At 33.7% G+C, this 26265-nt stretch overlaps 4 protein-coding genes across 5 annotated transcripts; 1 reads left to right on the top strand and 3 right to left on the bottom strand.

The window, feature by feature from the left end:
* Positions 1-1852: 1852 nt before the first annotated feature.
* On the bottom strand, positions 1853-10249 carry LOC133866690 (aminopeptidase M1-like). Its single transcript, XM_062303303.1, has 19 exons — positions 9984-10249; positions 9685-9830; positions 8389-8491; positions 7951-8137; positions 7770-7863; positions 7434-7587; positions 7208-7312; positions 7000-7116; positions 6781-6894; positions 5372-5554; positions 4947-5229; positions 4742-4863; positions 4563-4660; positions 3408-3585; positions 3209-3323; positions 3056-3123; positions 2868-2942; positions 2415-2492; positions 1853-2315 (listed from the first exon to the last, which is right to left on the bottom strand). Exons 1-19 carry the CDS (start codon positions 10197-10199, stop codon positions 2133-2135), a joined length of 2619 nt encoding a protein of 872 aa, XP_062159287.1. The 5' UTR covers positions 10200-10249; the 3' UTR covers positions 1853-2132.
* A 5006-nt stretch (positions 10250-15255) lies between these two features.
* On the top strand, positions 15256-16870 carry LOC133867179 (uncharacterized protein At4g33100). Its single transcript, XM_062303881.1, has 4 exons — positions 15256-15448; positions 15597-15681; positions 15874-16044; positions 16572-16870. Exons 1-3 carry the CDS (start codon positions 15357-15359, stop codon positions 15994-15996), a joined length of 300 nt encoding a protein of 99 aa, XP_062159865.1. The 5' UTR covers positions 15256-15356; the 3' UTR covers positions 15997-16044; positions 16572-16870.
* On the bottom strand, positions 16800-19912 carry LOC133867178 ((S)-coclaurine N-methyltransferase). Its single transcript, XM_062303880.1, has 8 exons — positions 19497-19912; positions 19292-19400; positions 18848-19072; positions 18324-18423; positions 18129-18239; positions 17913-17996; positions 17650-17708; positions 16800-17255 (listed from the first exon to the last, which is right to left on the bottom strand). The coding sequence occupies exons 1-8, from the start codon at positions 19681-19683 to the stop codon at positions 17063-17065; spliced, it is 1068 nt and encodes a 355-aa protein (XP_062159864.1). The 5' UTR covers positions 19684-19912; the 3' UTR covers positions 16800-17062.
* A 1068-nt stretch (positions 19913-20980) lies between these two features.
* Positions 20981-22509, bottom strand: LOC133867299 (probable WRKY transcription factor 50). Of its 2 annotated transcripts, XM_062304025.1 has the most exons (4): positions 22370-22509; positions 22015-22260; positions 21404-21554; positions 20981-21295 (listed from the first exon to the last, which is right to left on the bottom strand). In XM_062304025.1, exons 1-4 carry the CDS (start codon positions 22395-22397, stop codon positions 21172-21174), a joined length of 549 nt encoding a protein of 182 aa, XP_062160009.1. In that variant the 5' UTR covers positions 22398-22509; the 3' UTR covers positions 20981-21171. The 2 variants fall into 2 exon arrangements, with proteins under 2 accessions (XP_062160009.1, XP_062160008.1); XM_062304024.1 differs by lacking the exon at positions 22370-22509 and having other exon boundaries at positions 22015-22314.
* Positions 22510-26265: the final 3756 nt, after the last annotated feature.

Raw genomic sequence — 26265 nt, 5'->3', positions numbered from 1 at the left:
GGGCCCAGCTTTAATTGTTGGTCTTTATGTGTTGACCGACTACTTGTATTTCTTAAAGGGATAATCGCATCACTGGTCCCTGGGGTATGCCATAATTATAAATTACTCCCTATGGTTTAAAAAGTTCATGGGAGGTTCTTGTGGTAAATTATAATTACAAATCGATTCCTAGAGTCAAATTCCGTTAAATTTTTTGACAAATTTTGTTAAATGCCACGTCAGCACCACGTCAAACCAATAAGATGGCGATACGTGTCCATCTTAAATAAAAAATATAAATTTATTAAAAAAAATAAATAAATATACTTATTATTATTATTTTTAAAAAGAAAAGAAAAAAAGAAAAGAAAGAAAAAAGGGAAGGGCAAAGGGGTGGTTGGGCCACCCCTAGCCAACGGACAAGGATGAAATGGAGAGGATCCTCTCCATTTAGTTAAATATGGAGGGTATAGTTGTCTTTTCATTTTTTTACAGAATGTACAAAGACAACTATACCCTCAGTTTTACACTAAATAGAGAGGATTCTTTCCATTTCAAATGAAAAGGATCAAAATTCCTAGCCAATGGGGGTGGCCACACACCACCCCCCGTGGCTGCCGAGGGTGGCACATAACCACCCCCAGTGGCCAGGGGTGGCCAGGCCACCCCTTTGCCTTTCTTCTTCTTCTTCTTTTTTTTATTTTTTATTTTTTTATTTTTATTTTTATTTTTTAAGTATATTTATTTATTTATTAATAAATTTATATTTTTTTATTAAGATGGACACTTGTCGCCATCTTATTGGTTTGACGTGGCGTTGATGTGACATTTAACAGAATTTGTCAAAATTTTGAACGGAATTTGACTCTAGGAATCGATTTGTAATTATAGTTTACCACAAAGACTTTTTATGAACTTTTTAAATCATAGAGAGTGATTTGTAATTATGACATACTCCAGGGACTAGTGGTGCAATTATCTCTTTCTCAAAATCAGAGAGGAAAAGAGCAATCGCCTTTTTTTTCTTTTCTTTTTTTTTAAAGTACGAGCAACCGCCTATTTAATCCTTTCACAAGTTGATCTTGTATTCTGTTATAGCAGCCGACTTTGAGACATATAAAATGAGTAGTCCTCTTTATAGCTTTTTTTTTTTAAAAAAAAAAAGGAAAAAAAAATGCCGCTTAGGTAAATAGACGGATGAGAGACGGAGGAAGGGCACATGTATAGCATTTCTCCCTCTTTGAGGGACAATGCGACTTGAGGCAGAGATACTTGTGGAGTACGAGGCCATATTGTTATAATGAGAGAGAAAGAAAAAGGTGAGAGTACCAAAAGAAATAGAGTTTTTTTTTTTTGTTTTTGTTGTTATCTTCCTTTTGGGTAAAAGTAAGAATTAGGTGTATTGAGGCTTTGGGTTCTGAGTGATTTTATCTCTACTATGTTTTGTACTCCATCTTCATAGTGAATTTCTTTGTGATTGCCTCTGCTAGTAGACGTACCTCACATTGAAAGAACCACTTAAATCTTAATATCTGTTGTGATTGATTTAATTTTGTTTTCTTACTTTTCGTATCTCATGGGTTTTAGAAAATATGATAAATTTCTTAACATATGTTACGTCACAAGTTTTCACCTTTTTTTTTTTTTTTTTTTTTTTTTTAAAGGGCAAAATTCGCTTAATTTACTGAACTTTCACCCTTTTTTGTCATTTCTATCTTAAAGTTAAAAAACTTTCAATTTATTATATTGAACTTAAAAAAAAATTATAATATCTCATCCATCTCGTTAAGTTTTTGGGTTAAATACATAGAGAAAACGGGGCACCTTTGATGATGGAAACATGGACAAACAAAGCAGGAAGAAAAGAAGAACAAAGAAGAAACGACCATTAAATTTTGATACCAACAAAGGGAGATAGAGAGAGAGTGAGATGGCAAGATATAAATCCATGCAAGACAAATAAAAGCAAGAAAAATAAATGCAAAAGCCATAATTAGAAAAGATCCAACTCCGTAAGATATATTCTTAATAGACTAATGTTTTGGTGATGTCCCTGACTCATTGTCTCCCCTGTTGCTGCAGATTTCAGGTTGTGAAATTCATCTGCTTGCCTTCTTCTTGAGAACAATGGCCAAACAAGTGTCTTTCTAGTACTACTTCCTCTGTGTCAATTCCTTCACGGTGTTGACAAGATGTTCCTCTTTCTGAACACTTAGAACCCAATTTGCATTGATGTAAACCCGCTCAGTGCTCTGCTTCAAGTTTCTAGCCATGGAGGGCTTAGTACGGCTTGCAAAAAACTCCTCTACTTCCCTGGCCTTCTCAGATGAAGTAAGCTGGGTGGAGGGATGAAAAAGATAAAACCATAAGCATCAACAATGACCAACAACAGAAGAGAGAGAGAGAGAGAGAGAGAGAGAGAGAGAGAGACAAACCGGCGAGACAATTGCACTGATAAAGCGAGTTATTAGATATCCGGAACCCCAGGTCTGGAAAATATGGTCCCAGTTATCCTGTATTTTAATCATATATAAGAGGTTGGAAAAACCAAGGCATTAGATATCAAAGTGGTATGTTGCCCATCCCTCAGTGTTTTCTTCAAAACAACCATGTGGGAGATTGTAGCTGTGATGAACACAAGAATAGACTAACAGGGCTCAGTGCCACAGAAAATCAAAACAAGTTTCCCTTTCCCTTCATGTTACATATAAAAGAATTCAGCAACAACAAGAGGAAAAACCAAGGCATAAATGGTGTCTTCCTTAAATCTACATGCAAGATCTCAGACCATTCTCTTAATTGTTTGAGGACAGTTTTGATCATGCGAATATCGTGCATGTGCATGAATGTTTGCCTTCTGCTTTTCACATTGCTACATTGAGTATTACCTTCAGCCAAGTCCAAGCTGTTTCACGTCCTTCTCTACTAACAGCAAGTCCAAGAACAGCATCTTGGCTACGAACCTAGATCAAACGGGAAATAAAGTCAGCATCAGCGTCCTGAGCCCAATCAGACCATAATTTGTCAACTTGTATAAAAATGTTTTAACCTCCACAGTTATATAAAACTCAGATACCTCAGATGACAACAAAAAGTGAAGAGCTTCAAGAACTATCTTGGGATCAGGAGAAGATGCTAATGAACCTACAAGGACACAAAGATACATGATTCCAAGATACTAGAGATACTCAGATGTTCTGCATCGATTTAGATAATGATATGTTGTTACTTAAAACGCGGGTTTTCTCCTGGCTCAAATCAGTCTCTCTGTAAACTCTTAGAAGAGATTCATAACCCAGTCTGTTTGTGGTGGTGACTCTTTGCATTACAGCCACATAAGCTGCCTGCAACCACAGTTCATAATAAACTTCAGTGGGGATTGTAAAATGGAGAAGTGCTAGCAATCAAGCAATGCTTCTTTTACAAACCTGTCTTAAGTCAGGAGGGAGGAGTGGTGTATTTCTGTCATCTAAGAATGCAAGAAAACGCCTATTTGCTTCATTTAGTGTCAGGTCATGTCCAAACACAGCCAGCGCAGTCAAAATCTCTCCTCTCAACATTCCATCTAGATGGTTCTCCCCTTCCTTGGGCTCCCAACCGAGCTTTCTGCAAACAAATTCAGACAGAATAGAATAAACAAATAGAAGAATGAAATCAGAAGAGTCTAATATTGCTCAAAGGAAGGTTTTGAGTGCTCATTATTTGGGTCAGTAATACACAATGGGATTCTGTTAGCTTGTAACGTCTGATATAACTAGTCGATGGTCCAAACCATCATGTCACAGACCCCTGCTGCCCTAGTCTTTTCTGACATCCTAGAAGCTTCCTTAGCACACAGATGACATTCGCAACTTCAAAGGTTCTAAGGTTAATTCACTATAATAAATCGTATGTATGACAATTTGTTTCTTGATTAATTATATAAACAAGTATATTAAAATAAAAGACATGAAAATAAACATACAAATTGCCTGTTATATAGTGCGAGAAATATCTACTCCTAGATCTGGGGTAAAAAGTCTGTAAGCTTATCCCTATAAAACTTGAAGGGGAATAAAAAAAAAAAAAAAAAAATCCTTAAGTGAATGTAATTTTATTTTCTTGGTCTTTTTCTTCTTCCTTAAAGCTGTCCTTTTCCCAGATTTATCAAAATAAAACATAAAGTTCACATTATCTATACCAGTTAATATTTGGACATTCTGAGACATTTATAGACATCTCCCAGATGCAATGATATAGTACCACTATCTGCTATTTATTAGCTATTAGCAGCTCTATTTAAGAAAAAAAAAATTGACTTCATTCAGAATATATCATATATATAATTTATAGGAGAATCATATGCACCTTCTAATATTCTAATTATTCATTATATAAGAGATGATAATCTCGTGCTCTGTATCTGCAGAGTTGTATTTTCACTATTTTCATACCTTCCAATACCTCAAATTGCAAAATAGTTAACATTAATTGACTCAAAGAGATTACTTAGTGGCAAAAGAAAAGTAGATAGAGTAAAACCAATGGTTTATAAACAAGGACCAACCTAGGAGTTTCAACTAGTTATTTATAAGATTACTTACTCTGCAGAATACTGGAAAAGGCTAATAAAAAATTGTTTTAGGCAGTCCAGTAAATCAGGGGTCGCATCAGCTACAATTGTTGCAACTTTACGACTCATCTGTGAATAGAGGGACCAGCATTAGGGCTAATAAGATCATAACTGAAATAAACTTATACAAGATGAGGATGTGAAAATTACACCAATCAGATTAGACAGCACAGTATATTCAGGTTCCTCCCTGTAAGCACCCATCAAGGTAAGCAATGAGCTCAAAGACTGTTGGCGAGCCATACAAAGTGCAAATGAATCATCCAGAATGCCTGTTACAGGAAGACGTGGTTAGCTGCTCTTTTTCTACTCTCAATGGGAAAAAGGCAAGTATGAGTACTAATGTCCCAATTACCAAATCTGTCTGTCGCAGATAAGTATTTGTTCTCTATTGCATATCTAAGTCTGGTTGCCAGGTCCTCATCATATTTCACTCTATAGAAACCAGTCTGATCCACATTAAGTTTTATCCAAACAGATGTGACCTCAGTTTTATCACCCAGGAATTTCTTGATATCAAGAGTTGCAGACTTTGTTCGCAGTAGAAAATTCTTTTTCACATCATATGCGCCACAACACAATGTTATTGGGATGATCCATTGTCCATTCCCATGGGAACCACTTGACAGAAATTGTGACTGCCATTATTATATTTATCTCAGTAAGTTCTCAAAATATTATTAAGTGAAACATTACAAAATGAAACAACTGACCATGCATCCGAGTTAAGATATGTTAGTTCAAGATAAAAATAGTTGAAAAAGATAAGACAAAAGAAACCTGTTCGAACTCTAATTTCTTATCTTTGACTTTGACAGAGACAACTGGGTATCCTTGTTGCTTTGTCCAAGAATTCATTAGCTTTTTCACAGGCTCACCAGATCCTTCCTCAAGGACAGCCCATAAATCTTCTGTCTTTGCATTGGAGCAAGCATATTTTTTTATATATGAAGCAAGTGACCTCTGATGGCATAAAAAAATTAAAAAAAAAAAAAAACCAGGAAAGAAAACCAAAATTTAGAAATGCATGGAAAAAGATAATCAACTGACAAACAGTTACATCAGAGATGTTTCTCAAATGAAGAGGCCATATTGTGCTTCTTAATTTCTTTACATAATTATCCGTAGATCAACTACTTACCCCAATTACTAAACAGATCACAAAGTCCAGCTTCGCACAGACCTTATATTTCCTTACCAAGCCATCCAAAAGCAAAAAGGAGATACTCTCTCACTGTCCTCCACAGAATTGATCCCTTGTTAGCAAGACACTAATGTCACCTTACCTTATCATATGATATTCATAGTGGTGATCTCACTGATTCATATCCAAAACTATCATATTCAACTCAAATAAGTATTATGTTTGGCTGGCAAAGATGAACTGGAAAGGAATAGACCTCAACAGCAAGCCAACAATGAAACTGGCAGCTAATCTAGATGAGGCTATGCCACCAGATATCAAGTAGAAATACTTTCTACTTATTTCTCGTCTAGATGAGTATCACCATTTTTTTCTATATAAGTAGAATTGATTACTTCTTCAAATAATTAATTACTAGCATCCATCGCATTAATTCTTAACTCCTAAACATCTTTCATGAACTAAATTTCTATAATTCGACATCACCATCCAACTATTTTATAAGTCAAACATCTCTATCCTCTTCAGAACACAACAATATTACCTATCTTTTTTATGTTTGGAAGCATTAATTTTTGAAGGTTTTCTATGACATAAATTTCATGTGAATTTTATTAATCAACTTCAGACAGCAGTAACAGCTTCCACGACTACTCCCAGTTCAACTTCAGCAACTACAGTTTCAAGTTCCAAATCTCTGCCAAAGATCAAGCTTATTCAAATGAAGGATCTCAGTCAAAGAACCAAAATACTTCAAGAGTTGATCATTAGTCTCAGGTGTAGCCTTTGTAATCTTGTTATCGTTATACCTTTTCAAATATAAAATTTGCAACAAAAACTCCATGATATGTGGAGATTGTTTTGTAAACAGTTCTTTATATATACAGTAATACTCATCATGGTTTAGTATAGAGCAACCAAACCATTCTTTTCACAAAGGCTAGATTTCTTACAAATTTGATGCAGAGAAAAAGTAAAAAAACATAGTTTTCTTCAATCATAGGAAATGTCTTAACTTGTACAAGTAACAAACCTAACAACCAACCTGAAAGCATTCAGCACCAAGATAGCTTTGCAGCATCCGAATGAGACATGCACCTTTTTTGTAACTTATTGCGTCAAAAATTTCATTGATCTCGCCAACATGATTTATCTCCACCTAGAAAAAGGTAAGCTTAAATTGGGATATACTCACACAAATAATAACACAAATTCCTCAAAGAAGATTATAACCAGGAAAAGAACTTAGCCCATGAAAAATTACCTCAATGGGATGGGACTTTGCAAGCCCATCCAGCTTAAGACCATCAGTAGATTCATCAAGAAACTGAGTCCATATTTTCCATTCTGGGAACAAGTTATCAGTTGCTAAATGGGCAACCTGCGCATATGCCATAATTAGTATATAATTTTAGAATAATGCGGCGTAATTAGGTATAATAATATATAGACGGGGAACCAATTCTACATACCCATGTTGCAAACCCCTCATTCAGCCACAAATGAGTCCACCATTCCATCGTTACAAGATTGCCAAACCACTGGTGTGCCAGTTCATGGGTTACGACAATCACAACCTTTACAGTGACAAAAATAATGATTAAACAATTTGTGGGGGATTATTAGAACAATGGCTCCTTATAACATTACCCAAACTAAATTATACCGAAAAGAGCAATATTCACAAGTGCACATTACCCTCTGTTTATTGGAAGCCGCGGAATGCTGATCATCATAGAGCAATGCCGTTTCACGGTATGTGACTAAACCATAATTCTCCATGGCCCCAAAAGCAAAATCAGGGATTGCAACCATATCCAATTTGGGCAGAGTGTAAGCCACAGCGAAGTATCTGCAGAACTTATCATGGTTAATCCAAATTCAAGATAATGCAGCATAGGCACTAAAATATAACAAATTAAGGGATCACTAGTAACCACAATCCAGTGTCCGATCAAATGTTCTGTTAAGCTAAAAATCGTAATGCTATGACTAGTGGTCAATAATTTGGCAGTGATTGACTGTAAAACTTACTTTTTGTATAATTCAAGTGTCTTGATGGCAACACTCAGTGCAAATTTCCCTTGATTTGCCTTACCAACCTGACAGTATACTCGAACTTTGACCCCTGTATGGAGATGTAGGATTACACTATCAAGAACAAAGCCAGGGCTGTACTACCACAAGGAACAATGGACTTAGTGTATGATTTTACCATCAGATGTATGATCTTCCACATAATCAAACAAACCAACAACAACTGCCACCAAATATGTGGACATTATTGGCGATTCTTGATATGAAACTGTCTTCAGATGCCCTTCCACTTTTTCTTCAATAATAGGCATGTTGGAAAGAGCTACTACTTCAGATGGCACATTCAATGTAATTTTGAATGTAGCCTGCAACTCTCAATGCCAGAAAAGAACGCCCAAATGAGATTTTGCTTGCATTCATTTCAAACATTTAGTCACAACAACCATATCTTCATGAGAGGCAGATAGTTCTTTTTCTTTTTTTTTCTCGATTTTCTCAAAGATGCATTATGAAGTGCGTTAGGAATTAAGATCGATATGATTTCAGCAAAAGATGCAAAGATGTACAAGATCGTAAATCAGCTAAACGAGAGAGAGAGAGAGAGAGATTAGAACACCTTGCAAGCAGGTTCATCCCAACACGGAAAGCATCGCCTAGCATCAGCCGGTTCAAACTGCGTAACGGCCATATTCTTCTTCTCACCACCATGCTCATATGTACTGGAATCAAAATAACAACTTGTAGATATATAAGTAACTAATAAAACTGTCACTTGTCAGAGAACAGTTTAGCTCCATTTAATACCGACTTCAAAAATAAATCAAAGTTGCATCACACAATATGAACTGAAAATTCTAATTGATAATATCATTCAGCATTGGAAATGAGAATTCAATCATTTTAAGAGTATTGGATAGCACTTAAAAATTATTGTTATTCCTGCTCACATCTCAGAAAGGGTAAATTGTGTCTGAACTTTTGCAAAATACAAAAGATTGTTCAAACCAAGCAGTACTTGCGTTATTACAATTCAATTTGAGCTCACACCATCCAAACACACAATATTCTATTAGGTATAGATTATTTTACTGAGCGGGCATATTCAGGAAGTGAGACAACTTGAGTATCATATTTAGTTATGACATGTTTTTGGTACATGACTTGAGTTGTGCTCCTTTTGTATGCTCATACCCACACACAGAAGAAACATAACTGACTAGTTTTGGCCCCTCTTCTACTTTGTCTTTCTGCCCAGGGTTCTCCTGTAACTTTCTCCAACAACACCCCCGCCCCCTCCCCCAAAAATAAATAAATAAATAAATAAAATTTCACTTCCACTCCCGAAGTATAAGTGTTTTGGTCATCATAATCTCAAAGTTTAACTTGCAACGTTTGTATTCATGTTTAAGTTTCTTTTAATTTCAACCTTCTTTTTTTTTTTTGTTAAAATATCCAAAATGCCCATTTTTTTCAAAAAAAAAAAAAAGAAAAGGAAGTGAAAATTCTAGTGGACCCACGTCCAATCCAAGGGTGAGTCCAAGGCATTTTTTAAAAATAAAAAATAAAATTAAAAAAAAGACTAAAACATAAGATCAAAATTATTAATTTTTAAAGGTAAAAGTCCACATAACTTCTTTAAACTACCACATCATTGTCATTGTCTCCCAAACTATCAATTGTGTAAATCTTCTCTCTAAACTATTGAAAAATATCAATGTCTCTCCTACTTACAAAAATACCCTTCATAAAATTATTAAAAAAAACTAAAAAAACTATTAAAAAAATATAAAATAACAAAAAGTAATACAAAAAAAAAAAAAAAAAACTAAAAACATCTTTTTTATAATTTTAAGGTTTTTTTTTTTTTCGTTTTTTCCTTAATTTTTTTTTAATGAATTAAATTAAATCCTACCTTCTGTAGAACCCCTTCATATTGTCGCTCAAAGTTCCTTCAAACCCGATTGTAAGAACTCCGATCCCAATCGGAAGTGTCTCAGCGAACTCCAAAACCAAAATCTCGTCGGCTTCAACCAAATCAATGTTTGAAGGCTCCAACACCTGCTCAAAATTTCATTCATTATTTCATTAAGCATCAACGGCAGCCAGGAAAATAAACGAAAATTCAGCCTCGCATAAAATATGGCTATGAATTTTTGTGTTTTGGATAAATTTCAGCCACTAAATCAAGACAGATAGGGCCGGGATATATACCTTAGAAAAGCCTCGGTTGGTGAACGATACGGAGCCGTTAGTGACGGAGAGTTCGGCGGCATTGAGGACGACGAACTTGGTGCCGGCGACGATGTCGAGGTCGATGGAGACAAAGCCGGCGAACTTGCAGGCGGAGAGGTCCGGTTTGAGGCGTATGTCGTAGCGTTTCGGGACGGCGAACTTGGGGAGGCGAGGTTGGCCTTCGAACTGCTCCATAGTTTTTCTCTGGTGTTAGAAGCAGAGATGAGATGAGTGAGAGAGTAATGGATGGATTATATAGGTGTCGCTACAGTATCAGCTTTAATTATATTCCGATGATGACGACGACGACGATTATCTTGAAAACTGAAAAATTATTATTATTTTTTATTTTTTTTAGATGAAAACTGAAAAATTATTAATCATATGCGATAGCATGGTGAAAAGTGTGAATATGGTCAGTGACATGGCATTTTCTAATTGGTTTCATATAGCTTATGGGTTGGCTTTTATACAGAGGACATGAATCATGATCATAATAAGAAGTGACAGACATATCATATGAATGAGCTGGTAGTGTAGGATATAGGAATATTATTCAACTGAAAAAGAACAAGAAACAGAAAAATGTACAATGATAGGTGGTTCATCTATTATTTATTGAGTAATGCTACAACAATAATTTTATTCGACAATGATGACATTAAGAATAGAACCATAATTTTTTTTATTTTTGGTATGGGATACGAAAAATCTACGTAAATACATAAATACATAATTTTTATTTCCTTCGGTTTGTTTTTATTATCAAATAGATAATTTCATATGATATATATGTTAATTTTTGTTTTACAGAATTTACATAAAATTACAATAATACTATTTTCTAAAATAAAATAATACGAGATAATTTCATCATGATACACACACTTTCAAATGTAAATTTTTTGATGTAACACTGGAAATTACCATTAAATTTTGAATTAATCAATATTATTGAGTTTTGGATTCAATAGTAATTTTCAATGTTATAGCAAGAAATATATACTTTAAAGTATAATAGTAGGAATATGTGTAACATTTCCCTCTATGATATATACATGTGTGTGCACGCTCTTATTTAATTAAAATCATTAGAAAGAAAATTGGTTTTAAAGAAAATAAACTACATTAAAATTACTTGTTCAATGATATTCCATTATATATATATATATATATATATTTATAATGTTAGTTGTTGAACGATATTCTATTTTATATATATACTTATAATATTAATATATCAATTCAACTACGTATTCTTTCCTTCCAAATACTTAAATAAATCAAATACGCGTTAAATCACTACTTATCTTAAAATATTTAATTGAAATGAGAAGTGTAAGAAACAAGGTTCAAACTCAGACATTTACTCTAATACCATGTTAATTGTTAAATCACCACTTATCTCAAAAACTTAAGTTGATAAAAAATAATAAATTTAATCGTTTAATTAATATTCTAACAATAACCGATATAAGTGACACGTTTTAATTGAAGTCACCAAATAAGACAATTATCTTTCACAATTTAGATAAAGTACTAACCATATTTGGGTTATTACTAACAAAATATTAGTCAAAATTACAATTAGATTCTCGCTCCCGGTCTTAGTTAATAAGAAACCAGCATGTGACTTAGCATCTATGTAACACCTTCTCAATCCACCCACATGATCTTGTGGTCGGGGCTTAACTTTTAAATTTTCACAATATCACATTATGTATTTAATTAATCAATAAATAAATTTGAACTAATAGAGTATATACATGACTGAGTTTATACATTGATGTAGGAGTTATTTTATACTTGGATAAAATAATAATTAAAAAAGAAAGAAAAAAAAAAACATATATGAAGGAGATCGAAGCAAAATATTATTTTAGACAATTTTCAAATGAGTAATGTTTCTTGCACAATTCTTACACAACTCTAACAACTTTTTTTTAAGATCAACCATTGAATATTTAGGGCCCACATCCACATGTATGAAAACAAATCCAATGGTCAATCATAAATAAAAAATAATAGAAAAATGATAGAAATACATCACTTTTACAACAAGTTTACAACAGTCCTCTCACATGGGGTGGGTCCCACACACTGTGGAGCCCACCCCATGTGAGAGGGCTGTTGTAAACTTGTTGTAAAAGTGACGTACGGAAATCGGTTCTCTTTGCGGGAGAAAGTAGTCTTAACGGTTTAAAGTCTACCGAAAAATGTTTGCTTAAAATTGTTGAACTGATAAGAAGAAATAACTTTCATACCAAACTGCGACAACGCATGGATTGGATAGTTTTATAAGCGACGAAAGCGACGATCGACACCATAATGAGGGCGCCGGTGCCGACAAGCAAAGCCACGTAGGAAGACATCTTCTGCAAATATCAGAGATACTGTGACTGTGACAGTGAGACAGAGCAAGTATTTTGGTCGGAAAATTGAAGTGAGTGAATGAAAGAGAATTAAACTAATGAGGAGGCCAGGCCGTCACGTACGTACATTGACTGGTTTGTCGACCTGTCTAACTGGTTATTAATAAACATGAATTACTGTCATCTTTTCTTTTGCTTAATTCCTTTCTCTCTCTTTTTATTCGCACGCAAAGTTCATCCTCAAGGACAAGACTCTGCATGTAAGTCTATAAGAAAGTATTTTTACACATATATGGGCTGATCCTCCCAAAAATTTCAACCAAAAAAAATAATAATAATAATTTATATGATGATTTAGTCCCTCATAAAAATTATATAGAAAACGTTTCTCACAATATAAGTCTTGAAATAAAAGAGGTTTATAGACTTTTTAAACCCAAAAAAAAATTCATACAATGGCCAGGCCGGCGTGGCTCCTAATAAAAACATGCAATTATTTATTATTGTTTTTCTAAGCTTTCTTCACTCTTTAACAGTTCAGCTATTTCTTTTTTATTTCAAGTTTTCTCTCTTTGTGCCTACACTTTTTTTTTCCTTCCTTAAAAGCCTTAAAGATAAATATTATAGATGGCAAAAGCCTAGAGAAGACTTGGCATTCAATAAATATTAATCTTCTTCTAATTCTAATCTTATTCTTCTTCTTCCTCCTTTTCCTCCACCTCTTCAATTTTAGCTATATAATCCCATTGTATTGTGTTATTTTGACTAATTAAATTATAGATATATATAGTTAACTACTTTAGTTGTTTGTGTGTTATTAACTATTAATTGTTAGTCCCCCACACCGGCCGGCCACACCAACATATTAACACATAAAATTAAATAAGACTTGCTAAATTATCAGATCGACTAGCTACTTAGGTGCTTTAATTTAATATTTTCAATTCTTCTTCTTCTTCTTCTTAGCTAATCTCATTGTAAGAATCAAATTTTGCAGGGGATAAATCCTTCGACATTTTTATGGAATCAGTTTACTTTGAGAAAAAGCAGCAAAACTGATGTTTTAAACATCCTGATACCACTCAAAACCTACGAAAAGCGACAAAGGAAGAAGCAATAATATGTCTTTCTTCCTTTAGGATTAATTCTTTTCTTCGCAACTAATTAAGAACACTTATAATAAACTCTTTAAATTTATTTTTTTAAAAAAAAAAAAATTAATAATTAACAAAACACACGAAAACAACTATTTAACAAACTCTGTATCAAAAAGTTAAATTTAACATATGTCAAAATCTCTCTTGAATTTAATGCATTGAATATTTTTAGTAGTTAACTTTATTAATAAAAAAAATATTATTTATTTAAAGTAGAGAAACATTTAAAAAGTTTATTATTTTTAATAATTTCATAAGATTTTTAAAATTAAATTTAGAGGCATTTTATAGAGCTCATTGTAAATGCTCTAAAGATATTAGGCAAAAGTCACATCAAGGAAATTTGGAGGCATTCATGGTTTGAGGAATCAGCTGCTTCGATTCGCATTCTTCTCAGTGAGTGTACTTTTGTGAACTTTATAGAAAGCATCTGTATTTCATATGGTTTGATTCTTCCAATTTAGAACATAGACGTCTATGCCACTCCTTAACACATTCGATTCTTCTAATTGAAGAAGGATAAGATGTCATGTTCAAGGCTGATTTAACATATGTCAAAATCTCTCTTGAATTTAATGCATTGAATATTTTTAGTAGTTAACTTTATTAATAAAAAAAATATTATTTATTTAAAGTAGAGAAACATTTAAAAAGTTTATTATTTTTAATAATTTCAGAAGATTTTTAAAATTAAATTTAGAGGCATTTTATAGAGCTCATTGTAAATGCTCTAAAGATATTAGGCAAAAGTCACATCAAGGAAATTTGGAGGCATTCATGGTTTGAGGAATCAGCTGCTTCGCATTCTTCTCAGTGAGTGTACTTTTGTGAACTTTATAGAAAGCATCTGTATTTCATATGGTTTGATTCTTCCAATTTAGAACATAGACGTCTATGCCACTCCTTAACACATTCGATTCTTCTAATTGAAGAAGGATAAGATGTCATGTTCAAGGCTGATTTTGTATCCACATTTCCCTGTAACCTATTTTCTACGCTCACAAAAAAAAGAAAAGAAAAAGAAAAGAAAAAGGGTGATTTTATATCTGCGTGATATCATAGAAATTAAGCAGGGCCTTAGGATTTTTTTATTTTTTTTTATTTTTTATTTTTTTAAGGGCGTTAGATATAAATTTAAAAATATAAAAATATATTTCTAATTTATGACTAAATCTTTAAAATCGTATATAAAACATGCTTTTTATAGCACTACATTTTTTTTTTTTTTTTTTGGCCAACAATTGGTGGTTGAAGAGGGTTAAGTGTGATAGGTAGTAGTTCGTAGGGACAAAGTGTAAATGAGTGGTATGGGAGTTAAGTGTAATTAACCCTTCTTTTTATTGTAAATTCTTAGATAGTAAGCCTAAGGAATCTTTTTTATTGATAACGATGAAGATAGAGAAATATAGGATATCTCAATGAGAAATAAAAAAAAATAATAATCTAATTATATATGAGAATTAAAAAAATACACGATATTGGCTATATTCGTTGATATCTCCCGTCTGACATTTTTGTGCATATAAAAATCGCACATGGGATTATTTTAGATTTTTCAAAATTTTAAAAATGGGAAATGAGACGATAAAATTACTATTACAATACCCGGCCCGTGTTGTGTTGATATGCAAAAACTCTTTCCTCACGTGTTTCGGCCCGAAACGAAACGTTTGGGTAGGAAAACCCTACATCTGAAAAACTGAAGCCCAACGCGACAAGTTTCGGCCCGTTTTGGCAGCAATCCCCCGTTTCTTCCGCCTTCGTGTGATCCGAAACACAGAAATAGTTCAAATCCCAGAAAATGCAACTGTAATTCACACAGAATGGGGCTCAAGGGAGAGAAGAAGAAGGCCTCTCATTCGTCAACATCCCCTTGTGCCCATCTCAGAGCTGCATACCACAACTGCTTCAACAGGTACCGAAACTTTCCATTTTTGTTTTCTGGGTTTTTGGGTCTCCACCGGGAAAAGGGTTTTTTGTTCTTCTTCTTCTGATTCCGCGTAGACCCTTCTTAAGCCTCTCTTTCTAAGCAAGCTTTTTCGCCATCAAAATTCCATGTACAGATGGTATTCAGAGAAGTTCGTGAAGGGTCAGTGGGAGAAAGAGGAATGTGTTTCTGAGTGGCAAAAATACAGAGCTTGCCTTTCTGTACGTTCCTTGATTCTTCGTTTTCTAAACACCATTTTTCCTTTTCTACGAAATTTCCCATTCAATGTAAAAAACCATATAGTTTGGTGTTGCTAGCTCCTAAGATTAATGAAGTACACAATTTTTTCTCGTTCTATATTCATCTGAATATGCAATTCTCTCTCCCTCTCTCTTCAACGATTTTGCTGTCAGGAACATTTGGATGATAAGCATCTGAGTCGATTCTTGGAAGCTGAGGCCGTTGTCGATCCAACTATTCAAGATGAATCCGGAAGAAACCCAGTTGAGGGTGCAGCTTCTGGCGTTCCTCAGTAGTATAAGTTCTTACTTTCATTAAACTCGGGGAAAAACAAAAAAGAAAAGATAATTAGTGGGAGATTGATTTATCATCCAAATAAATAAAAAAAAAGATATGGATTACATTGTTGCTTCAGTTCTGTGTACTGTCTAGCACTTTGGCACTCTTGGAGATTTGGTTCCTTTGAAGTATATTTGATTAAATGGACTTCACAGCTTTTTACAACTATAAAATTTGTGTTTCAGTGGCATTAACTTTGTTCTACCTGGTATGAAAGAGAGAATGGAGTAATCCGGATGACTTATGTTTTTTATGAGTCTATCTCATAATTTGCCGTGACTTTTAAAATCATCATTAGATGTTTGAGAGATAGTTATTAAATTTTGATCTAATAATAATTTTAAAGCCACGTTAATTATTAAGAGAAATCAAGGAGACACAAGCCCTCCTTATAGCATTACTAAGAAGGATGAGGTGGATGATGCTAAAAGAATTTGAAAGGGGCAGAAGCATGGATAAGAGTGTTGAAGTTTGCATATATTCTAACTGCAATGATACTCAACTGCTAATAGTTTTTTTAATTTTTATCCAGGCAAATCAACAAGCTCATGGTTATTATAGAGTTGAAATCTAGGGTCTTTCAAGGGTGGATTGTCATTAGATCAATATAAGGACCTTTAATAAGGCTTTTCATTCGACATTATGTTGTTTAATGTTGTGGCTCAGCAAAGGTTCTGGTTTGTTATGTGGAGAACCTCTGTTTCCATTTTCCACTACTAGCATGGCTTTCCCAGGCTTACAATAAGAAGATGGAACAAAATTACAATCACAAAAGGTTTCTGAAACATCTTATTGTTATGCAGAACTTAGTAAATTGATTTCCAGTCTAAACAGCTGATTGTTAATTAGAATAATGGAGTGACAACATTTTTTATTCCTTCGGATGCCAAATTTGGGCACTAGCTGAAAATGTATTCACGCATGAAACAGCTGCCAACATCAACATGGACATGGTTTTCTCTTGAGGTCATCTTCAAAGGGACTAAGAAAATCAATTGGGAAGAAGCTTTTGGCTTTGGCTTTTTATTTCTTTTTGAATAAGAAAAGTGCAACCATCCATTCTTCTCCATCATTGTAATTAAAGAGTTCTGCGACAGCAATGAAGAATGTTCTCCAGTAGACAGTCCACTTGACAGCAGAATCCTTGCCGTAGGTTGATTCCATAATTGGCTTGATGGAAGCAGACTTCTGGTCCATTCTTTTCAGCCACTCTTCACTGCAAAATAAAGTGTTCTCAAATTTATTTTTATCTTATATGGTATGGGATAAACAACTATACAAATCAACAAGGGATATTAAAGTTCAAAATTTCTGTTTAGACCTCGTTTGGTAACGGTTTGAAAAACACTTCTCTATTTTTAAAACCATAGACATACATTTTCTCAAAACCATTAACAAACAACACAAAACACTTTACAAATGTGAATCTTTCTAAAAAAACACTTCTCACATATATATCATATCAAAACATTTTGTTTTAAACTAAAACCAAAAAATACTTTTTAAAACCATTATCAAACACATCAAGTGCGTAATGCTTCTTAATCAAGCACCTTCGCTGTCATCACACATCAATAGCAGAGTTAGTATAACTGAATGTTCACTCTTACCTTGTCTGTGCGTAATGCTTCCCATTCACAAGCCAGTGATTAACAACTGAAACGTCATCCTGCATATAAACCATTGCCAAGAAGCCATTAACAAGTGAAACTAATTCTAACTTATCTCTTGGTTTTAATAATCATGTAACCGCACTATTGACCTCATTTGATACCCTAGATTCATTGAGTCATCAACTATGGTACAATTTATCGGCCTTTCTGAAGACGGAAAAATATCACAAAGTTTGAGGGACGATGTATACAGAGCTCACCTGAAAATATAGAAGCAGATTTGCTGAGGGCATGGTACCTCCAGTAAAGAAGAATCTAGTAATCCAGTCATCATCATTTATGTCCTACCCAAAAAAAGTGGCTAGAGAGCATCATTACCGTTACATATAAGAGTCTGATATCCAAACTAACTTATAAAAAAGTGGCAATGTAGTCTAGTAGCTGTCTAAAGAGTCCTACAAATAAAATCAATATACCTCAAAGTGGTATGCAAATGCTTTGTGGCAGAAATGGTGAACAAAGAGAAGGCTATCCTGTTTCATCCAATTGGATATCTTCTTCAGAAGATCCTTATAATTCTTCATATGCTGTGTCAAAGGGCAAAACTAAATCTTGAACCATTTCTCAACAATAAACATCATGTCTAAGGCATGGCTTTAAAACGAACTGACCTCGAACATTTCGATGGAATATATTCGGTCATAGGATGCTTCCATTTCAAATGTGCTAATATCTGCAACAATGATCTCTACATTCTGCAGCTGAAGATCCCTACAGAAAATAGTCAAAGGAGTGGTTTAGATATTATTATAGTCTATAGCACGAAGTTTGCCAACTAATCATAATAATAAAAAAACCATATAAATCAACCTGGTCTAAACACACAACAACTTAAGCATGCATCTGAATTTGTTAGAATTCTCAGGATATCTTGTCTTATTGGTTTACTGTCACATGTTAATATCCTGATGATCTACTATTAATCACGTTATAATTTTCCTGATGCTATTTTCCAATTCTATCTGTACTACACAATGTATAGTCAGCCTCTATTCAACTATAAATGGTCCTTATCACTGTACAGTTTTAATTGATCCACAAATAGAAAAGTCTTTTTTTTATATTCTCTTCGTCTTTCTTTCACTCTCTCTCTTTTACATAATCATAAGGCAAATGGGTGGTTAGAGTAACATACCTACACTGCTGATCAATAAATGCTTTCTGGGTTGTTGAATTGCAAATCCCTGTAACCTTGCAGTTACTATACTTCTGTGCAATGTATAAAGATAGTGACCCCCAGCCACATCCAACATCAAGAACAGCGTGACCATCTTTTAACTGTGACCTCTCACAGTAAAGCTCCAACATTGCTTCTTCTGCGTCCTCTAGGGTCTTTGACTTATCAGAGAAGTAACAACAACTGCACAAAGACACCATCAGCTTTATACACTGTTAAAGCAGAATCAAGAGCTTTTGACATCCACATTAGAATAAAAAAATTTGCCTTCAATAAATATGTTTTTATACTGAATGCCCATCAAATTAACAATCTTCTATTACAAAACCCACATAGTAAAACTCAAGATCCAGGTAATTGTCATCCAAATGACGAATTCCAGATTGAGGCGAAGGAAGTTACCTGTATTTAAGATTATTTCCAAGGACCAGCTTGAAGAAAGAGGTCGGCAGCTCGTAATGTTGAGCCTTTGGCTCGTTAGTCTTGATGGCTATGGGCATCTCTCTTAGAGCTGCAAGTAGAATTAGGATGGTTTTAACTTGAAATTCAACAGCCCAAAAATGTAAATAAAAAGGTTGATTTTAGAGGGAGAAAGAGAGAGGATTACAAAGTACGAATTCGAGGAGGTCGGACAGCTGGAGTTCGGAAGATGGCTTGTAACCGGAGCGAAGCCGGCCGGCCAATAGCAGCCGTGTGAGCCTCCGTATCACAGCGTCGGGTAGCAAATTGCGCTCCAGTGTAGATAGCATCAGCCTCACTGTGGCGTCGTAGGGTACCTGCATCAGCCCAACCATCTCTCTCTCTCTCTCTCTCTCTCTCTCTCTCTCTCTCCCTAGCTCTGTGATTTCAACGCCTTGTAGTCTTATCTTTGTGGCCGGCTGGACTTCCCCGATAGGGTATCGCAACCGTCAGGATTCAGGTGATCCGGGTTTGAACATCGTTATCGTCGAAGCTAATTTTAATTATATAATCTCGAATAATTTAGAACGAAAAAACATAGCGGAAATTTCTGCCCACACAAAAATATCTCCGCAAGGTATTTTTTTAATTTTTATTTTAAAAAAACATTTTGATGTAACATAAAATTAAATATATATATATATATATATATATATATATATATATAAACAAATTAATTAACAAAGCATTTTGTCTAATAGGCCTCTGTCCCTGATTCGTTGCTCGTTGGGGTTCTTTCACTTCATTCTTTCACTTCATTATCCATATAGATAGACAGATAGTGGGAATAGCTCCCAAAAGTACAAAAGTATAAATAGTAGAAGAGGATTGTTAGAATTCTGTCTAGTGTTTTTTTAGTGTACAGTTGAAAGGATATAAAATTAATAAAAAAATTAAATCTATGTCTTTCTAAATTCTCATAGTAAAAAACAGTGTGCTTCTAACCTTAATATACTGAATCTTTGCTTCTTCTTTTTTTTTTTTTTTTAAAATAATAATAATAATAATAATTCGGCCTTCTTGTTTTACTATTTTGAATTTAAGCCTCACACACAAAAACAACATAAAAACTTTATACACAAAACAGTTAAAATTACTTTTATTTTTATATCATGTTTTAATTAAAAAGTAAAAAAATAATATTTAGAAAATTTTACCAAACGACCTCGATCTGTTGAAAATTAAAATCTTTGATGGACTTATTTTTGGATAAACATGACAAGGTTTTTTTTCCCATGTTCTAGAATTAGTGGGTGTAATAAATACTAATATGACAAAATCTCAAACGTTTAATTTGAAAACAATAATTAGGATTTGAACAAAATTAAATAATAGATTCTTTTAGAAATTCTAAAACACCCAAGAGGAATATTAATATGAAGATGGTTTGATTCAATTTTCCTCATGCTTAACAAAACAAAAGAAAAAATGCCCTTGTAATAGAGCAGCACCAATTAATTAATTGATCGAGTCTACTCGCTCTAACAGATTTGAAGTAATTGTGGGCCGGGTTCAAATTTTTAAGATAATATGAAAAATTAAATAGATGTATATCTGTATTTTTAGTTTTAGAAACTCTCAGATATTAAAAAAGAAAAAACAGGAAATTGAGATGAGAAACTGTAAAATTAATTACTAGAAACTCTGCATATATATATATATATATATAATATAATTTATTATTATCTTCAATCGTACATAATCAGAAGATGATGGTACAAAAACTATGTCCACATCACTCGCGCGCCCTGACATTTTAGTACGGACAGCATGTACCATGTCCGAATCTACAATGTGCCGCAGCACTACTCCAGTTACGAGAACTAAAAAGAGCTTTGATGGTTATGGACGCCTTCATATGTTGTTATCACACACCTTGGATCCTCGTTGTCTCTCTCAACTCTTTTCTTCACAGGGCATCCGTCAACTGAGCACCTGTAGTAATTCCTGTAATCACACAATATATATATATATACATAGATTAATAACTTGTGATCGACCATGAATGGGGAAAGATTTTACATGCCAGGCCTTAATTGTTGTAGTAATTATTACCTGGGATTTGGGCTGTTCTTGACCATCTTCTTCCCATACTTCCTCCACTTGAACCCATCGTCCAGAACTTCAACCTCTGATATTGTTCTAAACGCAACTCTTTCTCTGACGGCCTCCCTTCTCTCGTTGCCAGTACTCTCTAGCTCTCTCGCTGACACACAAAACAAATTAAAGATTTGAACATTCACACAGAGAGAGAGAGAGAGAGAGAGAGAGAGAGAGAGATGTTTAAATTGTTTGGAAGCAAGGAAACAATTAATATTAGGCACGGAAATCAAGTTCTTTTAGAAGAGAAAATTGTTTCGCGAATCAAATGGGAGGTTATTGCTATTCGGAAGTTTAAGAGATCAAGGGAGAATGAACGACTTTGTGGTAGCTGGGGTACTATAGTACATGAGAAGATTCTTGGTTGAGGTAGATTAGTAGAGATGAGTGTATATATAGTGTTTTCTGCAGATAGAATTGTTCCAGTTTCTCAAAAACTGGAGGGTTTTTGTACTGATTGTTTTTGTTAGTAAAATCGAGAAAGAAAAAAAGAGGTTTAAATTTTTCAATGTGATCTAGAGAGGAATACTGTGTTTATATGGTTATGAATGCATGATTTTGCTTACTTGTAGTACTAGAGCCTTCAGGGTAGCTGCACCCGCCACTGCCACCAGACTCGGCCACTTCATTTGCTTGATAAAGAGGATTCTGAACAGACCCAGAAGCATTAATATTAGACAGTGGATCCTCCTGCAGCAAGTACTCATCGAACATGTAGTTATACTCATGATCATCCGGAAGCTCAAAACTGGACTGGTCGGCATGATATAAGGACTCTCTCTGAGGCAAATCCAACGGTCTGTAATTGTTACCTGCAGACATTTTTGATCGAGCGTGAAAATAAGTAAAGCTTGAAAGCATTTGATTTGATTTTTTCTTTTTATCAAACGGAGTGTTTATGGTGTCCATATAAAAACCAACCTCCATGGCTCGCGCAAGGCGGCTTCATCGTGAGCTTCCTGTGAAAGAGCAGGAAGCTTCAAAGCTAATGCTAAGTAGAAGCTAGTGCCGCACAGCCAAAATTAATGAAACCCATGGAGGTGAACAGAAGGAGAGAGTGGGGCATGCCAAGGATGACTTGGGGTAGACTTTTGGACTCGAAGGTGTGATTGTGTGTAATTAGGTGCAGGGACGAGGAGGGATCTCGTGCTTGGACCAACCCCTTCACAACGGAGAAGAATTACAAGTCACATACATGCTCGCGATAGTGACTCGAGTCTTCGGTTGCTTCCTTGCACAACAATCTCTTGTATACAAGCGCAGCCAATCCGGCTGACAAACTTGGCGCCCTTACGTACACCCGTATGGTCATCACGATTTTTTTTTTTTTTTTTTTTTTCAAAACAATTAAGTGACAATTTACTCATATAAGTTTTAAGCCCTCATATTTCATCACTTTTTTTTAAAAAAAAAAATTCTAAGTTTTAAAAAGTATTAGAATTTTTTATTAAATTCTGTCAAAATTTTCAAAATACCTCTCATTTTTTTAGAAAAAAATAAAAGAAAAAAAATATTAGGATTTAAGTGTTGGTCAGAATTTAACAGAATTTATAAAAATACTCATGCCTAAATCTTTGAAAATTCTTATAATTTTTTTTAAAAAAAATAAATACATAGGTATTTTGAGAATTTTGATATGATTTAATGAAAAATTCTAACAGATGGTTAAAATTGAAAAAAATTAAAATATTGATGAATACCCTAAATTGACACTTTTTAAAGTTTAGGTACCTTTCTTTTTAAAAGGAAAATGTTACATGTACTTAAACTTTTACAAAGGGAACCTTACTAACTGATGTTGAGCTTATTCATTGAAGTTGATCAAAACAATTAATAAAAAAAAATGTTACGAGTTCTAATAAATAAACTTCACATCATTTTAGTAAGGCTTCATTTTGTAAAAATTTAAATACGTGTAACATTTCTCTTTTAAAAAATGATAATAGATCAAAGGTACAATTTATTACAAGATGCGATCCACTTGTCTGGATAGACGAGCATAAATAGTCTAAAATTTATTTGAGTAGTTAAGTTTTACATAAATTTTCTCACAATAATTATTTAAATTATTAATATTTTTTCCCTTTTTTTAAAAAAAAATAAAAAATAAATTTTATCTATAATTTTTTTTTAAAAAAAAAGTTTTTGCCTCCTAATTTTTTTTATTTTTTTTATTTTCAATTTGGTCCCATATTCCCAAGGCTGGGTCGGCCACCGTACGAAGCAACGCTAACTCGGACTTTTATTTATAAATTCTTGTTTTTCTTTGAGGGATCGAGGTCGGGCGGTCCATTGCGTTTACAAAAGGGAACCCTTTACACATGCATCTGTTTTTTTTGGACAACGTTGACTTAAACAAGAGAAGAGAGTGTGAACGGTTGAAAAATCACTCTTACTTTTGATTATGACTAATAGAAAAATAAATCCCCTTTACATTGAGATTAAAGAATATTAAAAAGGTATAAGGCGAGTAATGCTACATGTCACCTAATGTTTTTCTTGTGTCTTCTTAAAATTGATGTAATTCTTAAAATTACCATTAAATTTATAATAGATTACTATTAAATTTTGATCTAATCGTAATTTTAAGAGCTACATCAATTTTAATAAACTCGCGAAGAACATAAGAATAACAAGTCTCATTACTCATTTAAGGTAGCTCATCTCCCGTTAAGTTGGGTTAGCTTCAATTCACTAAATTTGTGGTTTAGGTCATGTCACATTGATTAGATAACTGAAATCTAAGGATCTAAAATAGTACAGGAGAATAGTTTAGTGCAACCACACTAAAGTCCCTAAACCAATCATCCACACTTTTTTTTTCTCGATCTTACTTAATTCACGTCCAACTCCGATCACCAAAATCGTTGCCATCACTACTCACTAGCAGTTTAGCACTATCACCACCGTTAACCACCATAGACTATAGCTCTCGTTCACCTTCACTTTCTCCTAGTATGTGATCACCATCCGAACAAGCTCATACCCACCTACTAGAAGAACTTTAACCTAGCTCTAGCCACGAACAAGCTCAACAAATGGACCGTCCAGCAAATGCTTCTGCCTAGATGCAGCGTCATTGATGCCGTCAATGACTCACAATCATGAACTCCAATAAGGAAACGATGGCAATGGACAGATGTTCGGGTGTTCTCGCCGCCGAGCGGGCGACTCCACCTACACGGCAACGAGGCCTATGCGGTCTTTGGTGACATCAGTGCATCCTCTATTCAACGGTCGCGATGGTGCTAGTGGCGGTGGCGATTATGACGGTTAAGGTTGGGCGTGGAGGTAGCAAGAGAAAAAAGGGTGTGGGTGGTTGTTTGTGGAGATTTAATGTGATTAGACTAAATTGTTTTCCGATCCGCTATGTTAGACTCTTAAATTTCATTTAGCTGATGTGGTCAGATTTAAACCACGATTTGGAAAAAATTGGAGCTAACTCAACTGGGAGGTGAGCCACTCTATAAATTTAATGTTATGGCATTACTAGAACGATTTTAGCGTTCAAAGGTTATAATATATACAGTATCCCTATGCTCAAAGTTGAAGTCAAGAAAGACTTGATTTTGGACCAATATATTGATGAATCCTAGCTTACAAGCTTTTGGTTTCCAGTCCTTTGAGTATATATATTGTCTATTATTTTTCTTTTCCTAGCTTGAATATTTTACTACTCTTCTTTCTACATGGATATTCTACCATATTTGATTCAACACGTTTCAGCTAAGTGGAACTCAAACTATTCTTTAGGAGTCTAAAATAAAATAAAATAAAGGGATAAATATAAAAAAAAACACCATCAACTAACGGCGGATTTTAAAATAGCCCAATAAATTTTTAAGTATGCTAAAGTTATCTATCAAACTCTCAAAGTGTGCAAAAAATGCTAATTTTTCTAATAATACCCTTCTTCTCTTAAAAGCTAAAATAAAAAAAATTAATAAAAAACTATTTTTTTTTAAAAAAAAAACATAAATCTAAAAGTTAAAAAAATTAAAAACTTTAAAAATTATATTTTTTAAATTAAAAGGAAAAAAAAAGGGGGTGGCTGCCGAATTGGCATCCAACAATTTCCTTTTTTCTATTTTTCTATATATTTTTTTAAAAAAATAATAACTTTCCTAGTTTAATATATTTTTATATTTTTATATTAAAAGTGACACATGTCTCTATCTTATTGGCGTGTTTAAGTGACACCTAATTGAAACTGTCATTTTTTTAACGGAATTTGACTCCAACGATTGATTTGTAAATTAGGTCAACCACACAGACTGATATGCATTTTTCTCTTTCTTTAACTTTTTTGTTTTATATATTTATATTTTCTTTTATTAACAGTGACTTGTGTCGTCATTTTATTGGTGCTGACGTTGCAAATTAACGGAATCCGTCAAGTGTTTTGATGGAATTTGACCGGAGAGAGTGATTTGTATCTTTGGCATACTACAAGAACTTCTGCATTAGTTTTGATAACACGAAAAGTTAATTGTAAATCATGTAAACCACATGAACTAATTTTGCAATTTTTTTCTTTTTTTTTTTTTAGTAAAAGTGATACATGTCATCATTTTATTGGTGATGACATAGACATTAACGAAATCTGTCAAGTATTTTGACTGCAATGACTAAATTATTATTTCAGTATACCTTGAGGACCTCTAAATTATTTTTATATCACAGGGAGCGATTTGTGATTTAGGTCAATTATAAGGATTGATTTTGCATTTATTCGGAAAAAAAAAAACCCTTGGTTTTTATTTTATTTTTTAAGAGAATAATAATTATTGAAAAAAATGACATTTTTGACACATATT

This window comes from Alnus glutinosa, chromosome 4 (genome assembly GCF_958979055.1).
Source record: "Alnus glutinosa chromosome 4, dhAlnGlut1.1, whole genome shotgun sequence".
In the NCBI taxonomy this organism is placed as follows: domain Eukaryota; kingdom Viridiplantae; phylum Streptophyta; class Magnoliopsida; order Fagales; family Betulaceae; genus Alnus; species Alnus glutinosa.
The sequence above is the reverse complement of the archived record's forward strand: the minus strand, read 5'-3'. Positions and strand labels throughout refer to the sequence as shown.

Bases quoted from the DNA above. Each gene is read 5' to 3' on its own strand.
- LOC133866690 (XM_062303303.1), bottom strand. From the start codon at position 10,199: ATGGAGCAGTTCGAAGGCCAACCTCGCCTCCCCAAGTTCGCCGTCCCG. The intron at 5,555-6,780 runs GTTGGTTGTTAG...TTATGCCATCAG, and splicing joins TTGGTGCTGAATGCTTTCAG to AGGTCACTTGCTTCATATAT. The intron at 3,324-3,407 runs GTTTGTAAAAGA...CTGTGGTTGCAG, and splicing joins TCCCTCCTGACTTAAGACAG to GCAGCTTATGTGGCTGTAAT.
- LOC133867179 (XM_062303881.1), top strand. From the start codon at position 15,357: ATGGGGCTCAAGGGAGAGAAGAAGAAGGCCTCTCATTCGTCAACATCC. The intron at 15,449-15,596 runs GTACCGAAACTT...TTCCATGTACAG, and splicing joins TACCACAACTGCTTCAACAG to ATGGTATTCAGAGAAGTTCG. The intron at 15,682-15,873 runs GTACGTTCCTTG...TTTTGCTGTCAG, and splicing joins AATACAGAGCTTGCCTTTCT to GAACATTTGGATGATAAGCA.
- LOC133867178 (XM_062303880.1), bottom strand. From the start codon at position 19,683: ATGGTTGGGCTGATGCAGGTACCCTACGACGCCACAGTGAGGCTGATG. The intron at 17,997-18,128 runs GTATATTGATTT...TTTTTTGGGTAG, and splicing joins CATTTGCATACCACTTTGAG to GACATAAATGATGATGACTG. The intron at 17,709-17,912 runs GTGAGCTCTGTA...GTTTATATGCAG, and splicing joins ATCTGCTTCTATATTTTCAG to GATGACGTTTCAGTTGTTAA.
- LOC133867299 (XM_062304024.1), bottom strand. From the start codon at position 22,309: ATGCTTTCAAGCTTTACTTATTTTCACGCTCGATCAAAAATGTCTGCA. The intron at 21,555-22,014 runs GTAAGCAAAATC...TTTGTGTGTCAG, and splicing joins TGAAGGCTCTAGTACTACAA to CGAGAGAGCTAGAGAGTACT. The intron at 21,296-21,403 runs GTAATAATTACT...GTGTGATTACAG, and splicing joins AAGAACAGCCCAAATCCCAG to GAATTACTACAGGTGCTCAG.